Here is a 20,784-nt window from a genome sequence, read left to right as displayed (position 1 = left end):
ATTTGCATATGAGGGATTTAATATATATTATGACCAATAGTTTTATAATAATTTAAATAAGTTGTACCTTAATTTGTTTTTCAGCAAAATCCCTTGCAGATTTATTTAGGATTTTCTCATAATCTTAATCAAATATCACAAAAGTTGTTTTGTCAGTTGTATTAAAAACTTCAATTTGAATCCTATATCTGAAGTACTTTGTAATTGTATATCTAGTAGTTATAGTGAGATGAATATATTATAAATATTTGGAAAGTTTGTAGTTAATGTGAGTGCCTCTAACCTTGGGATAGAGAGATTTGTTTTTATTTCACATTTTGCACACCAAAATGATCCTGATTGTGATTTGATCTTCCTTCCACAAAGCATGCACGGAATATAATATCAACCCATTGTTGTATCAATCTTGCTTATTGTTGCAACACCCTAGCAATTCACATCTTGTAATGAACTTTGAAGTTAATATGTATTATTTTTTAATGTGTATTATTATTTTTTCATGTAAATGATGAGTATAATTTGAAATGATTAACAAACATGTTTTGTAAGATCCTATTCAATGCATTTTATCTCTTTTATTGTCTTCATATTCTTTAAAGATAAATCCTCCTATGAAAATTGTTTTGCATGGCTTTTTGGTATTTCTTGTATAGGATCATGTTTTTGACCATTCATATCATTGAATTTTTTTTTTATAAGAAAATATTATGTAAATGACATTTTTGGAGATAGTATATGTTATTTATTAGATTTTTTTTTATTATAATTTTTAGAAATATGCAATTTTCAATTATTTCAACAACCTCAGGAATCTCAAGATTTATATATATTTTTGTTGCACCAATTGATGACAAAGAGAATTTGCCTGAATAAAATTGCATAGAATATTATTAATAGAAAAAAGCATTTTGAATTGAAATTTAGAGGAAAAAAAAAAGGAAAGGAATACAAGATTTCATGAAAATGAGATTTTCTAGAATGAACAAAGTTTGTAAGTGGGTATAAGTTTTGGCTTTGATTTACATGTGGGAAGGGTCAGACTTTGGTCATAATATGTAAGGTTTTTTTTTTTTTTTTGAGTAAATAATAATACTTATTAGAACACACATAAAAATAGTAATACTAATATTTTAAACCAGGTTTATAATACATTACATAACCAGAGTACAACTACAAAATGACCTTACCTTTATAGTTGTAGCTTGGAGTTATAAACAGCGGATACTAAGCACACACAACCAATGTGGGATAAACATCCCCTTTTTTTTTAGTAAATAATAATACTTATTAGAACACACAGGAAAATAGTAATATCAGTATTTTAAACTGGGTTTATAATACATTACATAACTAGAGTACAACTATAAAAGGGTCTAACCTTTGTAACTAGGCTTGGGCTTTTTATAAAATTTGGTCTATTTTTAAAAGGTAGTCCATTTTGTATAGAATAGCATTTGGTCTAATTGTCAAGAGTAGCTCATATTTTATATAACAGTAAAAATAAGCTACTATGATCTATTGGGTAACAGTAAAATAATAATAATAATAATAATAATAAAAAGAGGTAAAATGGCTAAATACATAATTAGAGTGCCACATGACAGGATCTCATGCACTCCTACATGAGGTTTTTGCTTTTATATATATAGATTATTAGGTACTCTCCAAGTATAGCTATTGTGATACTCCAAATCAATATATGAAATATATGGTTTGCTTTTATTAATGAAAGTAATAACCATTTGCTGTCTCTTCTCAAAAATAAATAAATAAATAACTATTTGCTTTTATTATTGTGGAGTACTAGTCATGTTTCTATTTCATAGAGCACTCACATCAGCTTATACATCTACCCTGCAAAATACATTTTTGCTTCAGTATTTGTGCAAATATACATAAGCATTGTAGTTGTGCATTCCTCTCTCTCTCTCTCTCTCTCTCTCTCAAGGATGAAAGGATAGTGTAAATGATAGCTATGGTGTGTAAAGAGAGAAACAATTTTTTCTTTTAAAAAAAATTAATTTTCTAATGAAATAAAGTTGATATAGATAATTTAATGTGGGTGTTTTGAAAAGCAGTTAAGTAAAATAGAAAAAGTAAGTTCTTAAGGTATAATTATAATTTTGCTTATTTTCAATAAACCAACAAAGAAAATTAATCCAAACACACACTTTCACATAATAGAAAACGAATGAGCATTGCTAGTTATACGAAAAACATTAATGTGTGGGTGAAGAGATCAATTGTACATTTGGATAATTGCAAGTTCTATAATGCATTTTATTTTTTTGGGGGGGGGGGGGGGGAGTACAAATGGGTCTTACACGCTCTGGGTTATTACAGAAAGGAAACCTTTATGGGTGACCCTAAGATGTTGGCAATAGATTTCGAATCTCGAATCTTATAAACCACTTAGCCATAATTATTAATTATATGATTATTCTATGAGCACCTTGCATTGGTGATTGATGGAAGGTGACTTGATTTTTTTTTTTTTTTTTAATTTTTATTAGTATAATTTACCCTTGAAAATATGTTTTCACACTCTGGCTTAAGGGTATGTTTGGTTGGGGTGAAAATATGGAGGATGGAAAATAGGGTGGAAAATGACATTTTCCACTGTTTGGTTGAGAATAGAAAACAAGAGAGACAAAAAATAGGGAGGAAAATTTTCCCTTCGGGCCCACCTTTTTTTTATCCTTCCAATTTGGGAGGAAAATGAGAAGAGAAAAGTGCTGAAAGATGCACTTTACACAAATACCCTCAATTTAATTTGCATTTTTTTTTCTTTCTTCTCTCTTCCCTAGTAGCAACGTTACCCTTTTTTTTTTTTTTGGGCAACAATGTTGCCAATAATGTTGCCCCCCCCCCCCCTTTTTTTTTTTTTCTGGGCAATCACGTTGCCAGTTGTCACTTTTTTTTTTTTTTTGGGCATTAATATTGCTTCTTCTTTTTTCTATTTTTTTTTTCTTTTGATTTTTTAGGACTTGGGTGTGATAGTTTATTTTTATTTTTACTAGATGTGATTTTTTTTGGAACACGTTTTTTATTTTTATAAAAAAATTTGGGTGATTGCTTTTTTTTTTGTGTGGTTATTTGTCTCTCTTTTTTTTTTTTTTTTTTTTTTTTAATAATTTGGTACCATTCTTTGACAAGAGTATATGAGTAAATTTATTCAAACTCATTTTTTCCATCCCTCTACTTTTCCACTCCCAACCAAACAAAAAAGAGAGAAATAAAATATTTTCTATCCTCCCACTTTTCCATCCTCCCACAATTTTTCTATCCTCCCACTTTTCCACCCCTCCAGCCAAACGGACCCTAAATCTTGCATACTCTAACCACATATTAGCCCAGCCTAAAACCAAACAACACAAATTATTCCATACTGAATGTTCAATTAGTGTATAAAACACTATGAACGTTTAGACCCCCAATTTACAAATTACCAATTCAAGCTTAATGTCAAACAACTAATGTGCAGAATATGAACATAAACTTAAAACAAAATTGATAAACAATCTAAACCAAATAAAATCACATCCACAGTAGAAATTAAATGGAAAAGATTAAGAGAAGAGAGATACAAACATAAGGACAACACACGATGTGTTATCGAAAAGGAAACCGAAGCCCTCAGCGTAAAACCTCTCCACCGCCCTCCAAGCGGTAAACAATCCACTAAAGAATGTAGTTGGGATACATGAACAGTAGAAGACCCTCCAAGCCTAATCTACCCAATGTACCTAAGTCCTCCAAGCTCCTACTCCAACGAGGTCCGAACCTATTTCTTCTTTAGCTTACCGGATTCCGCTACTTGACCATAGTGTCAACCAATATGAAATTGGTCCCTTTTTAACTGCTTCCCAAACACCAAATGGCCTTCTCACAGATATGAGTATGGTGAGAAAAGGTTTTGGTAATGTATCTCTCAAGGATTTGACAATGTAGAGGAAGAGAGTAGAGGAATTTGAAAAGTTTCTATGTGAAGATTGTGGATGAATCAATCTTATTTTTCTCTAGGATTTCTCTCTCAAAATTCTCTCTGGAAGCTCTCTGAATATCGTGGGTATAAGGGTCTATATATAGTAGGGTGAGAAGGAATGTGAAAAGTTAGTTTTTCCCAAACAAAGTGGTTTGGCAACTTGACATTGCGATTGGGCTGAGTCGCGAGTTCAAGTCACGAGCTAATGGTCTAGCTAGCCTGAGACTTTTGTCCTGTAGTGCAACAGCTGGCATGACTCTTCAGCTCCCTTGCATGCTCCATACATGTGCCAACTTTGGCGGCTTACCAGTCGCGAGTCACCCGTGAGTCCAGTCGCGAGTCTCTGCATCCTTTCACAATCTTGAGCATTTTTTCACACTCTCTCACTCACTACCCTTACATGATTCCCACCTAAATACAGGGTTACTAATTGCTAAAATACAAGCAAATTTGACACGGAATAAATCTAACAAGATGGTTGATAAAATTCAACCTTACACATACTAAATTAACCAAACAAGAACATAAATCACATGTCTCTCTAGGAGTATAAAAAGAGTATTTGTGAGTTGTGGGTGTCTCTCTTTATTATAAATTTATATCATATGTATATGAGTGTGTCTAACATTGTTTATTTGTGTGAATTATGATGTGTGTGAATGTGTGTTGTATACTATAAATATAATATAAATTGATATAATTTAATAAGTAGAAAATACAGAGGGTTTGTTTCATGTGTTTATATTATTATCATGTTATAATAACTTTTTATTATAAATTTAGCAATTCAAGAACAAAAAATAGTACAAGTAGTAATTGTTTAAGTATTTGATTAGTTAAGTAGACATTTAGTATATTATTTATTTGAGATGAGTGTGGCTATGTAGGCCAATTTAATACAGTGCCAATTGGTTGAGTTTTGTCATTTAGTTTAAAATATTTTTATAAAAACAATTACAAATAGATAATGACAACTTCGGAAAAATAAAAATGTTATACAAACTTAACAAAATAAAATAGTCACACTTACCCACATTAACAATAAATAATGACAATTGATAATAAACTATTACATAATGATTTTAAAATATAAAAACTCTCAGAAGAAATTTGTAAAATTTCATGTATTTGCATTTTTTTTTATCGATAACTCGATATTTTTTATTAAATTTTGTTTGATTTAAGTTTCTTAATCAATAACTTGAACAAGATTCCTAAATCCACCACTGATGAAACGTCATGCCATTATGCTTAGAGCCGTGCTGCTTGTAAATAAAATTTTTATAATGTAATTACTTTCAGTGTTGAAGACAAAGTTTTCTTAGGTCATATGTTACTTTTAGTAATTGTTTTCTATTTTGTGCATCTAAATTTATGTTTATTTGATATTGGAATATGTCTTTCATACTTTACCTTGAAGAATAGTTTATGATGGTTGAAAAAAAAAAAAAAATATATATATATATATATATATATATATAGGGATTCATGGAAACCAATGTTAAGGAAAAGAATACCTTAAGATGTCATTCTTCTTTTTTGCATGTTTGAGATATTTTATATAATAATTTTTTGCACTTTATTCTTGTGTTGGTGACAAATTCCTGCATAGTGCATCATGCCTAGATTGGAACTTCAAACTAACATAAATCCTATAATTAAATAATAATAAAAAATAGAACAAGAAACATGTCAGGTCTAAAGGATAATATGCCTCTATTGGCTTGTACTCTCAAGTCTCCCCCAGTTAGTGTGCGTTTGTTTGCACTTTTAGGAGCTGAAAATGCGCATATTAGAAAAAGCTAAAGAAAAATTGCATTTGGCTCAGCCCAAAACACTACTTTTTGATAAAAGTTGCGTTTTGGGCTCAGGCAAAAATCGCGTCCAAAACGCACAAAATTTATGGACCTCCTGAGGTCCATAAATCAAAACGCGCATACTGTTACCGTTGGACTGATGATGAATTATGAAAATACCCATAACAATTCTTCTCTCACGCCCCTCATCTGATCTCTCTGCTCTCCATTTGCACGAAGCTCCTCTCACGCCTCCCATCTCAAGCATAATCAAAATACAAACTCAAAAACATAATCTTAAAATTAATCAAACAACAATAAAAGTAAAAAAAATTCTTGCTCTCATAAAACTGATATAATTTAAACAACAAATCTAAAATCAAAACAACAACAACAACAGATCAAGAATAGAAAAAAAAAAAAAAAAATTAGAACAACAATAAATGATCAAGAAAAAAAAAAAAGAAGAAGCCGATATGATCCCTGGTTGCATGCACTCCGCAGTGAGGAGGAGGAACAGCGGTGGCGGTGTGGTGGAGCAAAGACAATTTCTCCTCTCTCCATGCGTGTTTGTGTCTGTGTTCGTGTGTGTTTGAACTTTGAAGATAATGACACCAAAAAGGCAAGCAAGATTATGGAATCAACTATCACAGAGAGAGCTAGAGAATTTATGGAATCAAGTAGGAAAAAAAAAAGAGAAGAGAGAGAAGAAAATGAGAGAGCTGAAGAGCTTCTGGAATCAAGTGGAAGTAAAGGGAAAAAAAAAAAAAAAAAGAATGAGGAGCTTCTAGAAAGTGGAAGTAAAGAAAAAGAAAAAGGAGAGGATGTGGACAATGGTATACGTGTGTGGTGGACAAAATGCAAGAAAAAAAAAGAAAAAAAAAAAGGAAAAGGAAACGTGTGGATGAAAGAAAGGCAAAGAATTAGAAATCACAATTTAAAAATATTACCACAATATTTTCACAATATTTTCACAATAAATTTTAAGTAATTAGCTAATATTGATGAGTAAAAATATAATTTCAGTGGTGGGTTCAAATTAGAACTAGTAACAACTTTCCATATAAGATTTTGTAATGATTCTTGTGAAAGTATTGCAAAAAATATTGTGGATGTAATACTTTTTGTTGAAAAATATAATTGTTGAGAATGAATAGAAAAAGAAAAAATAAATATTAAAAAAGAATAAATTTGATTACAAAATAAAAATTTAAAAAGTGGATAGGCAAAAGATAAATGTCACTGTTAATTATCCAAACAGTACAAAAATTTGTCTAACCTGCTGGAAATGCTCTTATATATACATTGTCATTTTTGGTAATTTATCCCTCAAACTGCCACTTTTATAAGTGCTAGCTAAACACTCAGCTTTTTCAAAAAACACTTTTTAACAGCTTTTACCAAACACTCAGTTTTTTGAAAATGCACTTTTTCAATATGGACTTTTTGAAAACTCCACTTTTTTCATTATGCATTTTTACAAAAAGCTGAACCAAACTCACCCTTAATACACTATCTAGTAAAATTTAGATTGATCCAGGGGAAAACATGCTTTTGAGTTTTGCTGATTTTTTTTTTTCCCTATCTTTTGGGCACTTCACTCTTACCTAGCCACATAGTTTGGATTTTTGCAAATTGCTCCAAGTCTTTTGAGTATTAAATCAATAAAAATAGAAGGGTGGAAAAAAAAAAAAAAAAAAAATCTTAAACGCCTAGATGAAGCAACCCACTCCTAGGCCTCCTTTAGAATAAAAATGATGCAAAATGTATGGTAAGAAATCAAAAACATCATGTGATTAGTTTTCTTTTTTCTAAAGTAGCTATCGGGTACTTTCCATGACTGCACCTATGAAGCTATACTAACTTTTTGAAAGAGAATATGTACTACAAATATATGCCTACTTGAGCATGCTTTGATTACCCCCATTGCGAAGAATAAGTAGCGGGCTAGAGAGATACATGTTGTACCACTAGAGCAAAGTTCGGTGGGGAAGTGGGTATCTCTTGTTATTTATCCAATCATTTATAAGAAGCTCAAAGTAATGCAGATGCTAGCAAATCTCAAGTTTAAAATTTCATCTTTTAGGTGGGTTTCACTTAACTTAAGTGATAAGGTCTGAAGTTTGAATCTTATCTATACCAAAAACTAATTGGTATCTTAATCTGATGATAAAAAACAATTATAATAGAACTGGCACCATTGATTAAAACTCAATCACATCTAAAAATAAAAATAGTCTTTTGGCCTTTTAAAACATTGGAGTGAGAATTTAATGAGGGTAAGAGTGATCTTCTACTTCAAGAATCGTTATGGGCTCATTCTGTGTAGTGAAGCACATGGGTCTAAAGTCTAATTCAAATAGAAATGAATTCTAGGCTTTGGGCCGGGCCCAACTGGTCTAGCAAGATGGAATGGGCTTTGAAAACATTTTTTTGTGTAATAATGAGTGGGTCCAATTCTTTTTAAGATTATTGGTAAAAGCCCAACCCATATAGGCCCTAAAAAAAACCCTCTTAGGCTCTTTCTTTAGTGGCCAATTTTAAATTTTCCCCTGTGCCAGCAATTCTTGCTAACATGTCATAATTTTCTCAACGATGCCATGTGTGGCATTTGGGGGAAAAAATAGTTTGGTTTATTTTAAGTACTTTTTTAACTAAAAATCTTTGATTATTTTAAATATACATTAGCAAGTAGTTGTAGGTTTTAATTTTCACGTTTTATTTAGTTAGTGGGTGATATGACAGTTTCTCAATAAAAAAAAAAAAATATTCGAGTTAAAAAGTATAAGAAGTAAGCCATACTTTAAAAAAAAAAAAAAAAAAAAAACCCTAAACAAATATTATTATGATAATTTTTATTGTTATCTTTCTATAATATTATTTCATTATCCTCTCTTGATGAATCTAGTGTTCATTTGGGAAATTTTCATCTAAATTTTATGTTATATTTTTTCATATTTCTAATAACAAATTTATCACGAAATTTTATTTTAAATTCAACTAATATTTGTATTTCTCTTTCCTTCTGTATTATCTTTTTCATATCTAGATTTATATTTCTCTAGGTTAAAAAAGATTTATTAATAAAAGAAATATTATCTACAATATAAAATTATACAATAACAATAAAGAAGAATAAATACTCATAACTCTCACGAAAAAAGTCTTAGCTCTAGATTCAAAGCAACAATATATTATCAATTCTCCTACAATTACAATGAAACATTCATCAAAACTTAGATATGGTCCCCTCCCATTCACATTAATCGATATGCACACAACTAAAACATTCCTTATGTTACATTCCCCAACACCGGTTGGGTTTCTTGATCTCATTTCTTCTTTCAAGATTAAAGGTTTTTTAAGCTGGAAAAATATTTAATTAAATAAAATTCAAGAATTATATTAAGATTTTTTGTCTTGTAGTCAAAATAAAATGTAGTGCAAAAGATAATCCAGTTAGGGTTTCATGCGACACTGCTTTATTTGTGCAACTAGCACCTGCAATTGGCCGACAAGTGGCATCATCTTCGTTTCATTTCTTCCCTAGCACAATTTACATCTTATAGGAGGTTTTTCTTTTTCTTTTTTTTTACTAAACTATATTTATTTTTATTTTTTTTGAAATAGTTACAGGAACAGTTCTCAATAAAAATAAAAAGTAAAATATAGTACGAATAAGTGAAATTTTAGAAATAACTTCGGTCGAGGTTAGAAAATAGAAGTCTTTTAAGACAGATCTAAAATATGATACTACTCGTGTGAAATTAGAAATAACTTCAATCGAGGTTAGAATAAGAGTCTTTTAAGATGGTTTAGTCATGCATAACAAATTAAAGAGGAAACTGACCAAATAGCCAAACAATATGCAATTGACCAAATAGCCAAACAAGAGAAAATTGACTATTGAGGCACTAGAATAGGATATATTGTGGTTTTGTAATTCTTTTCCTTTTCATTTTTTTTTCCTATGTTGAGACTTGAACAAAATTTTCGGTTTTTTCCTCTTAACAAACCAAGTTGACTGCCTTTTAGCCCTATTGCAAATTGCTGTCAAAATTATGGCTTTGAAGGATAAATCAATCAGGGTTTATATAAAAGATCGGAAATTGAGTTGTATAATTTGTATTGCTTTCAATGAAATATAATTTTGTAATTGTAATGAGACATTTTTGGAGGACTAAAATGAAAAATGAACAAAGAGAAAATGAATCAATGAAAGGAATGAAATGTATAGATATAATCTTGCAATTTTTTTTCTTAATTATAATTAGTAGTGTTATATCTTCATTGCACAAAAAAATTAAAAAAAGAAGAAAAAGGAAAAGAACAAGAGAGAGAGAGAGAGAGAGTTATATCTTCATTGGTTCTTGGTCCCTATCAACAAGTGAAGGGCCAATTAATGATCTCAATTAGCACAACTTGAACTAAAATATGTAGAAATCTTACACTCCAATTGACATCATTTCATAGAGTGGTGGAAGACTAGCTAGTAAGTAGCCCATGCGCCACATGCTTTGAAAGACCGTGTTATATTATATACACTCTTCAAGAAAATGAAAAATCAAGGCTATTGATTTAAGCCAATCTCTAAGATTGCATTTCACCTACAATGGTGGGAGTGGGGCTAAGCATTTTTGGTAGGTACATATAGACACTGATGGCCCATATGTTAAAGCATACTTGAAGCCATCATTAGTGGCGCAATCCTTAAACAAAAAAAGCATGTATCATAACTTAATTTTTTAACCCTAGCTATATTCTAGGGCAGGAAGGGTTTGCCATAATATCAACTATGAATTTTATAACAGGTTGATTTATAGATAGGTGTTTCCATTCTATTTGGTTGAGGGTCAGACTATGGACTTTATTATTTTTTTTTTCTAAGTAATTATGCCATGCAAAAAAATTATATTATATATTATTAAAAGCTCCTATTTTTTTAATCTTGTGTTGTAAAGAAGAAGTGACTACCACCAGCTAATAGTAGGATAGTACTATATTTTTTTGGTACAAATTATTAATTAATGCAAAGCATTTCTTTTTTATCTCAACGAATATTCACATTCACAAAATGAATAAAATTAGTCAATGCAAAATATTACCTGAATAATGCAAAAGATTGAAATGAAATGAAGTACTTGGGTGCATGACTGTATAGGAACTAGAATAATTATTGTTTTAAGTCAAACACATTCATTTATTTGAATTTTTTATCAGTTGAATTGGTTTTGTCTGAATTTTTGCTTTGTGCTTGTCACTGAGTTTTTGAATGAAAAAAAAAAAAGCTCCACTTTCGTTTGTTATGTCTAGTACGATCACCTCTTTCTGCACTTAAATTTTAATGAAAAAAAACATATAATAACAAAAGGTGGGATATAAAACTACAACTTCTTTCTTCATAGGACTTGGTGTGGTACATATAACTAATAGATTCATGGGTTTTCTATGTCTATACAGGTGGTACATAAGACACGTGAAAATACTCATTTTTGTTGATTGTATATAAAGATTTGATGTCATTGTAGCAAAGTTCCTGAATTTAACTAAAAGGTCTGTTCTTCTGAGCCTAAGCAAAAGAACTGATATTCTTTCAGCTACAATGATAGTTTGAATTCAATAGTACATAAGTGTTTGAAAGCAATTTGGTTTCTGCACAAAGTTGGTTTTGTTTTTTTTCCTCTATTTTTGGGTGTGTTAAAAGTCAGATGAGGCATTTGAATAGAAGACAAACAAGCTGTATTTGGTTAGAAGGAAAAAATGAGCAAACAATGAGCCTTTGATGAAGCTTCAGGTATGATTGTGATAATAGTATTCTTGGAGTACACAGAAGCAGAAAAATAATATTGTTTTTTGTGGTCTTTTTAAAAAATTTCTTTCATCCCTAGTTTTGTTGCATTGAATTTGGAGGGAAAGTGCCATGTGGTGAGCTGAGATATGTGCACATGGCTTCTCTCATTTCCAAGCTCTGAGACCATAAACCAGTAGTGGGAAACCAGGAGGTTTTGTGATTTTCAAGAGAATCAGTTGCAGAGGAAAACGACCTGATTGGTTTTAGGAAGTAAAAACCCAGTTTTTTAGGAGCAATGGGGACTGGGGAACTGTGAGTCTGTGATAAGAGTAACAGCCCATTATTTTCAGTACAAATCCAATTTTATAAGAAAGAAAAAGAGGCAGTTTTCTCGTAGCTTTCTTCTCCTGTGCTAGCTAGTGCAGGTACATCTGTCACTCAAATCTCAAAGCACAGCTTGGCATCACACTGTTTCTTGCTTCCTTATGCATGCCATTTTCATATCCCTATTAATGTCATCTGCAGATTCTGTTTGAATCCCATGTAAAAACCTTTCCTTTTTAGCTAAGTGTTTTTTCTAATATTTGAACAAGAAAAGCAGTGGAGCTTTAAACTGTCACATGCCCTTCTTGTGTCTACAAAACATCTTATCCTCACTTGTAGTATTTGCTTTTTCAATCTATAGTAGATCCATCAATCAACTTTTATGGTATCTTCATAGCTAATTTTCTTATTCATATGCCCTTGATCTATTTTATAGCTTATACTTAATCCTTATGTCTTACTAGAAGTTTTATCTTTTCCACCCATTTTATCTTCCATTTACTGTTCTTGCAGTTGAATAAAAGGAAAAGTTCTCCTTTTTTCTTGCATAATTACTTTTCTCGGGATTACTGATTAGTAGGCTAGGCTTTTGTCTAATTCATGAACTTGGAAAACACAGTTAAAGATCAAATGGCATCTCCTTTATGTTGCTTTAGAAACCCACTACCATGGTTTGCTGTCCTTGCTCCACTGCTAATTTCTGCTGCTATTTTGGTCTTTGGGTTCTCATCCATCCTCCTAACATCTACAGTATTGATCTTTTCTACCATTTACTTCACGTTCTCAAAGCACAAACCAGCTGCAGCTGAGAAATTAGTCCAAGAAAAGGTTCAGATGGAAGATGTAAAACCAGAACCTCAGCCTCACAGTGAAACTATAACACTAAAGAAGGAAGCTCAAGAAGAAGGTAACAGTCAGATTGATGACCACTTGGCCACATCATTTGATTCACTTTCAGAGAGTGAATGTCTCTATCACTTATCGACTAGTGAGGAATCAGAAGTGGAGTGGCCGTTTCATGATAATGTGGATGATCAGAGTCCAGATTACTCCGATGGTTCAATTTCCGACGAGGAAAGCCTCATTGAAATTGCCCTTCCAAGTGGGCAGTATGTTGGTCATAAGGAAGAGTTGCCAAAGGTTAATAATCATAAGCAGCAGATCAAACTGCCAGATTTCTCGCCTGAGTCCATTTTCCAGCAACATTGTCTAATGGAGCTCATATCAGAGATAAATGAGATGAATGAGGAAGAGAATTTGATTGAGATTGACATATCCATGGGCTCCATCAAGTGTTCAAGGTTTGAGATTGAAGCATGAATTTAGTGTTTTGAAAGTTTTTGATCCATCCTGGATTTTGTTGAATTTAGGATGTCATACTTTATCTTCCTTTACTTTGTTATATTGTTGTGAACTGTGTAGCTTTTTTTTTTTCCCCAAACATTGGATACCCAGTAAGGCACTTGTATTATGGTCCTTTGTTTTCTCTTAATGCACATTAAAGTATTAAAAGTTTGAAGGCCATAGGCAATTGATGGAATCTCACTTGCATTTCTCTTTTCACTGATACTTTCTTTTTGTTCATTTGGCATCATCCTATGTTTTAGAACTATTCTGTGGGTTCCAGAAGATGAAAAAGCCCTAAAGACTAAATCTTGATGTTAAAAATTTATTATTGACTACATGTGTTCAGATACATTTAATGTAAATTTATTACCAACAAATTAAGTTATGTTAATTAAGGTCAATTTCAAATGATGGAAAGTTGTTAAACATATTACTTTTGCTTTAATCTGCTTTTGAAAAGCTCTTTGAAATGTAGAATTTTGCACCTGCAAGGAGCCAATCTTTCTCCACTAGTGCTTTTCTCGGTTATTTCTCATCGTATGTATAAGTTTGTTCTTGCTGCATATCAAAGCCTTAAGAACTTTCTTAGTCAGCTTGTGATCAGTCATCCATGACTCCTTGCAGTTTTACCTTCTTTATTTGTTTGCTAGTTTTACTATTCTCTTCTTAAGTCATGGTTAGTCTTAGTTATGCTACATCTCTTTAAAATGTAGCAATTAGCAGCTGTTAGTAGCTGATCTATCTCCACTTGAGCTTTGCTCGAGTATTCTTATTCATTTCTATGAGATATTCTTGCTGCGTATCATACCCTTTCTTAATTTCCTTGATCAGATTGAGGTGAGCCATTCATGATTCCTGGTTGTTTTTACTTATTTATATTTATTTACAAGTTTTACTTATCAGTCATGGTTAGCCTTATATTTGATTAATGGGGGACTATGTGGCTCCATCAGTCTCATCATGACACATTTTGATTAAAATACCTGATTGATTTCCACATACAGCACTTATTATATCCACCAAGGAACAAGGCATAAAATCAATAAGGAACTTCGTTTATCCATTGGAAGTTATTGAGGAATAATATATGGAAGTCCATAATAAGTCATCACTAGCTCGATCCAATCAGTCAGTCTTCATATACAGTAATCAGCACTTGCAAACAGTTCTGAAACTTTCATGATACTAATTAAAGCTAATCATATCTCTCTGCTTAAGGGCCCAAAAGTACATTCACAAATGTATGCTAAAAATTTTATAAACTTTAGATCAACTGAGAGGAATTTTGTGAGAGTTCTAATGTTTTTCAACTCTTAAAAAAGAATTATAAGAGAAGGTATCCCTATCTATATGTAAATTGCAAGATGAAATTTACAAAACCCTGAAAAAGAAGCAAAAGAATTAAGGAGAGTGTCCAAATTTCTTCAGGCAGTCATTTTTTTTTATTGAAAATTCAGGCAGTCATACTTGTTATGGACTAAAGGTATTGTATCTTTCCTTCTTTCTTCTTCTTCTTCTTCTTTTCTTTTCTTTTTTTTTTTTTTTTTTTTTTTTTTTTTTTTTGGGGTCAAAAAGGGATATTTTATTTATTTATATAAATTATTTACATAAACAAAGTAGTTATAGAGCACTCTCTCAGTGTGCCCAGATTCATCAAGTCCTAACAAAACAGTGATATACAAAAGAGGGACAACTGTCATATTTTTATGCATTGCTCTCTTGTTCTCGACCCTTTTCACCAGCCGATTCGCACAGCTATGGTATTATAACTTTATTAAAAAAAATTAAATAAAATAAAGTGCTTGCACTAATTAACCATGCCTCCTCAGCTGATGACTTGTACATTAGGTCACATACCCTCTTTGTTTCATTATGTAGGCATAAATTTGACCAACAATTTTGAAATGATCCAATAGCATATAGAAACTTCCATATGACTTCCACCAAGTTGCACATATAGGTTTTATAAGCATGCGTCTACATCCTTTGAGGCAATTCACCAGAACTTTTGGACCACAGTCTATAATTAAATTTTGATATTCAGAGATATGTGACATGAAAGGCTCCTTGGCAGGCATTGAACTTCCTGGCCTGCCACTATGAATTAGGATTTCAATAGAGATCTTAAAAGATTTGTGGACACCTACTTCACTCAGTGAACCCATACTATTCCTCAGAGCTAGCTCTGTGATGCCCATTACAAAACATAAGTCTTCCTTACTTTTTACTATGGTGTTCAAATCTCATAGTATAAAGAATACATACCAAACCCAGGTGAGTTGGCCAAGTGGTTAGACACTTGGTTTTAAAGTGTTTGTCCCAAGTTCGATTAGTGTGCTTCCCAATTCGAGTCCGGGTACCTACACTTTAAAAAATCCTCTTGAGCCAGCAATTTACCCCACTATGATCCACCCGTCGCGAACAGTAACTAATCTTTGGTTGAAAGTTTTAAAGATATGTGAAAAAAAAAAAAAAAAAAAACAATTGTTACATGTCTAAAGGGAATGATCTACAATATTAAGCCTTAGCATAGCTTTTAACAAATTTTAATCATCAAATTTAAGCCTTAAACATGAGCAGATCAAAATGCTATATTATGGGCCATAATTTATTAATCAAGTGATCATATTCATGCACTGTTGTGTTCTTTTTCCCTTGCTAAGTGAAAAATTTTCATATACTATTTGAAAGCACGAGGCTTGGATTGAAACTGTGCAACGACAAGAAAGACATTGTCATATTGTGTGAGTGGAAACGTTGAAAAACCCACAACAATCTCCAAGCAATGAGTAATTTGTTTAAACTAATAACCAAGTCAACAAAATTATTGTGGCCATTGTGTTAAATGAATCTTTAAAAAAAAAAAAACTACATGGTGATAAGTGAAAACTTTGGTTTATATTGAGAAATAATTAGGTACTTTGAACAAAGTTCACTCTCATCCTATAAAATCATGTGGACCCTACATAAAGGACTGATGAATAGATCCCACCTTCAGATAAGTGGTGGATATATTCCATCCAGATAACCTCATAATTTTATTTTTACCCCTAATATTTTGTGGCACTGAAATATAAGATGATGTATTAAACTGTCATCCAATGCATAAATTTACTGTACCAAAATCATGCTCGATTTACAAGAAGTTCATTCAACACCAGTACTTTCAAAAAGTGGAATTTAGGACCCACCCTCAATTTGCAACGATGTTTTAGGTTGACAAATCAACAAAGAGATTATAGCCATTGGATTAGTTGACTCTTTGAAAAACCAATTTTCAAAAAAAAAAAAGAAGAAAAGAAAAAAAAAATTGCCTTCAAGAGTCTCTACATCAAAACGACACAAAAGCTACTGCCGTTTTCACTAACATAAACTCATCAACGGCTAATGTAATGCCACGTGTGTAGCTTAGAGATACAGACGGCTCAGATTTCATGAAGTCGCCACGAGATTCTGACAAAAGTTAACAACAGACAGTTTAACCCAACTTGACATAACCCACCACGTGTTAGCACCAGAACCGTCTAGATCTCCTAGCCCCCACTAACGATCAAACGGTTAGTAACAACCCACGTGACCCATTCTTATCGAGAAATAAACGGTGGAGAGAGACCCACGTGTCGCTCACGATGCAATTATTACCTCAACGATCCGACGGACCCCAATACCTCTCCCTCTCTCAACTCTCTCTCTCTCTCTCTCTCTCTCTAAGCTCTGCAAAACACAGAAAAAAACTCCACCCACATTCCCGGAGCTCCTCCATTTTTCCCGGCCAGTCCCTACTATTTCCAATTCTGCCCCTCACCTTTCCTCTAAATCCCCTCCATATCCCTACCCCCTCATACCTTAATTTCTGCAAAAGAAAGAAACAAAAAATTCCCATAAACTTTCCAAGTTGTGCTTCTTTTAAATTTCTTTGTTTTTTAATATAAACCTTTTTTTTTTGTTTTTTGGTTTCAAAATAGTTGTGTTGCGTCTGGTCGTGTTAAGTGAAACAAGTTGTATAAAGAACACAGACTGTTCTGATAATGAAAGTTGATAAAAACTGTTACATGTCTAAAGGGAATTTTACGTACTTGACTGTTTTGTAAATTTGAATTAGACCCCGTAAAAATTTTGGATTTTTGGTCTGTTTTGTGAAAGTTCAAATTATTTTTGGTAACTTTTTTGGGAACTTAGTCTGACCCATATAGATTTACGGCGTGAAATTGTGGATTTTGGTCTTGTGTTTTTTTTTTGCTTTTTTTGTCTGAAACTTTGTCAGACCCATAATAGTTCTTAGCAGAAAGTTGTTGAATTTTTGGTCCATTTGGGTTGAATTGGATCAGACCCAGAAAAGCTTTTGAAGTTTGAAGGTCAAAAGAGAGTTGGCTGAGTTTGGGGATGGCGGATTCGGATAACGATTCAGGAGGACACAACAACAGCAACAACGCGAACAGCGAGTTGTCAGCAAGAGAACAAGACAGGTTTCTTCCGATTGCAAACGTGAGCAGAATCATGAAGAAGGCATTGCCAGCAAACGCTAAGATCTCAAAGGATGCTAAAGAAACAGTGCAAGAATGTGTGTCTGAGTTTATTAGCTTCATCACTGGGGAGGCTTCGGATAAGTGTCAGAGAGAGAAGAGGAAGACCATCAATGGTGACGATTTGTTGTGGGCTATGACTACTTTGGGGTTTGAAGAGTATGTGGAGCCACTCAAGATTTATCTGCAGAAGTATAGGGAGATGGAAGGGGAGAAGAGCTCTGTGGGAGGAGGTGGAGGAGGAGGGAGGCCAGGTGAGAAGGATGGCGGCGGTGGCGGCTCCGGTGGTGGTGGCGGCGCCGCTGGTGGTGGTGGTGGAAGTGGTGGGGGTGTTAGTTCGTCAGGGAATAGTGGTGGGTTTAATGGGGTTGGAGGAATGTATGCTGGGATGTATGGTGGTGTTATGGGTCATCATCAGGGACACGTGTACGGTTCCGGTGGCTTTCATCATCATGGAATTCAGGGTATTGATAGTGGAGTTGGGGTTGGGGTTGGGAAGGGTGGCTCAGTTGTTGGCGGTGGTGGTGGAGGTGGCAGTAACGGCGGTTCCATTGTGAGGTCAAGGTAGTTGGTAGGTGTGCTTGATTAATTTACTCTCTTAATTAGCAATTCGCATTTAAAAACTTTGTGGCAAATGGAAAATTTGAGAGAGGATCTTAATCTGAGTTGGGGTTAGACACTTGGATTATTATTATTTCTTTTTTCTTTTTTTCTTTTTCTTTTTGGTACTTGTTCATGGGATTATATGATGCATAGTAGTAGTAGTAGTAAAAAGAAAATTGTAACCTCTAATGATAGAGAGCACTAGTACTGATTGAGGGAGAGGAAACATTGGGGAATGTTTGTATTATAATGATGATTCTCTTGTAGAGTTCTTTTCTGATCCCTCTAGTTCTATATGGAAGGGTTTAGTTGTTGTTGTATGGAATGGATGAATGATTTCGAAGTTTCTGTGTTTCTACTTTCATGGTACATTGGGAACTTGGAAATTGCTTGAACTGACAGGTTTTTATTTTTCTTTGGTTCTGACAGTTTTCTTTAAAAAAAAAAAAAAGGAGGGTTTGCATGTACATGTTCTTTTGAGGAAAGGGATTTATTTCCTAAGTTTAGCCATTTGTCTCTATGGTTACGTGTATACCCAATAGGGAAAGAGCTATTCCATTTAAGATTGGCCTGTATTTATCTTAGAGATCTACTTGCTCAATGTTTCCATTTTAAGCTTATGGTGGCTGTATAAAGACAGTGTTGTGTCATTCATTCATTGTCTAGCTGAAAGATACCTTTATGAAAGCATATGCATTTTGGGGAAAACCAAAATTTTTTGTGGTGCTCATCTTTCTGGTTACCGAACAACATGGGAAACATAAAACAGGGAATTTTGTATTGATATTGAGTAGAGGTGTTGGTGTTTGAATTGGAGCTCTTGTACGACAAGCAAGATTTCAAGCTTTGCTGACCACTTCTAGAACTTTGTTGGATAAAGTTTCTGTCTCCTTCCAACAGCTCATTCTAAAATTCAATGTAGCAAACTATCATCACTTATCACTGTTTTTATTTTTATTTTTTTATAATTTTTTATTTACTTATTGAAAGAAAAGTTCTAATTCCAACAACACAAAGCACTGATTACCAAAGATAATATTGACAAAGGTTCGAGGGCCTGAAATTACATCAAAATAGTTTGGATGGTACCTCCCTAAGCACTTTAGTGGAGAGGACTCGGTTGGAGGGTTGGGTGGGATATATTTCTAGAACAGTTAAAAAATAAAAAATAAAAAAGGAGCCTAACCATGAGTTCATGAAGGACACTATCAGCAAACCCAACCCATGAAGGGCCTGAAATTACATCAAAATAGTTTGGATGGTACTTTAGTGCATGGGGGGGATGGAGAGTCAGAGGACTCGGTTGGAGGGTTGGGTGGGATATATTTGGTAGGTATATATATATATATATATATGTATATATATGTATATATATATATATATATTTCTAGAACAGTTAAAATAAAATAAAAAATAAAGGAGGAGCCTAACCATGAGCTCATGAAGGGCCCTATGAGCAAACCTCTTTCACCTATGAACAAACAATAGCATATACACTTCTTTTTGGGTACCCCCCCCCCCCCCCCCCCCACAACAACATAACAAGTTTCTCCAATCTCCTTCCTACTACTACCAGTAAGCCATTTTAGCGTCTACTTACTCATATTTGTACTTTTGGGTCAGCTTGCACTCCTTGTGTTTTACGTTTTAATCTTATTAAAGACACATTTAATATTTATTATTCTAGACTCACACATACACTAACATACATCTAAGCATACAACATGATATTTTCATCCCAAACCCTAAAATACATCTAAGCATACAACATGGCATTTTCATCCCAAACCCTAAAATACATCTATCATGCATCTCATCACATCTCAAACCCTAGCATACATCTATTACACATGGCATTATATCATATTCAAGGCAGAAACATAGACATGACAGCAATCATACAACATGTTACAGACATCTAAACATTAAGAACACATCATTTAATCAAGCATGTTCATCCTTATCAACAAAAGCATATTCCAAACAAATGCACGCTCATATGAATGCGTGACTTATCTCACTGCACCATAGCACCTATGCATCATTGCATGGTTATATCATGTGCATGTTCATGGCATATCAAATAAATAATAGAAAAGAAACCCTAATCTAACATGTGAAGAAAAAACAACAAACAAAACATGGAGGTAGAGACTCATAAGCATAAAACTGGACATGGCAAAGGCATATTGTATAAGTAAAATAAAGAAATAGAAGCAAAAGAGGTTCGGATTAGGGTTTCTGGGTATGAGTATGCGTGTTCATACATAGGGCTTGCATGCATAGCCCAGTTGTATGCATACGCATACTTTGAGTATGCATGTGCATGCAAAAAACATGCATACGCATACATGCCTTAAACCCTAACCCTAAAACACAAGAACACAAAAGAATAGAAAACTTAAATCTAACAAC

General features: G+C 33.0%; 2 protein-coding genes across 3 annotated transcripts; both read left to right on the top strand.

Annotated features, from left to right (window-relative positions):
* The first annotated feature begins 11,344 nt into the window (after window positions 1-11,344).
* Window positions 11,345-13,339, top strand: LOC115988117. Of its 2 annotated transcripts, XM_031111756.1 has the most exons (2): window positions 11,345-11,997; window positions 12,648-13,339. In XM_031111756.1, the coding sequence occupies exon 2, from the start codon at window positions 12,731-12,733 to the stop codon at window positions 13,214-13,216; it is 486 nt and encodes a 161-aa protein (XP_030967616.1). In that variant the 5' UTR covers window positions 11,345-11,997; window positions 12,648-12,730; the 3' UTR covers window positions 13,217-13,339. The 2 variants fall into 2 exon arrangements, with proteins under 2 accessions (XP_030967616.1, XP_030967615.1); XM_031111755.1 differs by having other exon boundaries at window positions 11,345-13,339.
* Window positions 13,340-16,904: 3,565 nt separating this feature from the next.
* Window positions 16,905-18,727, top strand: LOC115987404 (nuclear transcription factor Y subunit B-3-like). The gene has a single exon (XM_031110937.1). The coding sequence runs from the start codon at window positions 17,627-17,629 to the stop codon at window positions 18,332-18,334; it is 708 nt and encodes a 235-aa protein (XP_030966797.1). The 5' UTR covers window positions 16,905-17,626; the 3' UTR covers window positions 18,335-18,727.
* Window positions 18,728-20,784: the final 2,057 nt, after the last annotated feature.

This window comes from Quercus lobata, chromosome 4, assembly GCF_001633185.2.
Source record: "Quercus lobata isolate SW786 chromosome 4, ValleyOak3.0 Primary Assembly, whole genome shotgun sequence".
NCBI lineage: Eukaryota > Viridiplantae > Streptophyta > Magnoliopsida > Fagales > Fagaceae > Quercus > Quercus lobata.
This window is presented reverse-complemented; position numbering and strand designations above follow the sequence as displayed.

Excerpts from the sequence above, each read along its gene's own strand:
- LOC115988117 (XM_031111755.1), top strand. The coding sequence starts at position 12,497 with ATGAACTTGGAAAACACAGTTAAAGATCAAATGGCATCTCCTTTATGT.
- LOC115987404 (XM_031110937.1), top strand. The coding sequence starts at position 17,627 with ATGGCGGATTCGGATAACGATTCAGGAGGACACAACAACAGCAACAAC.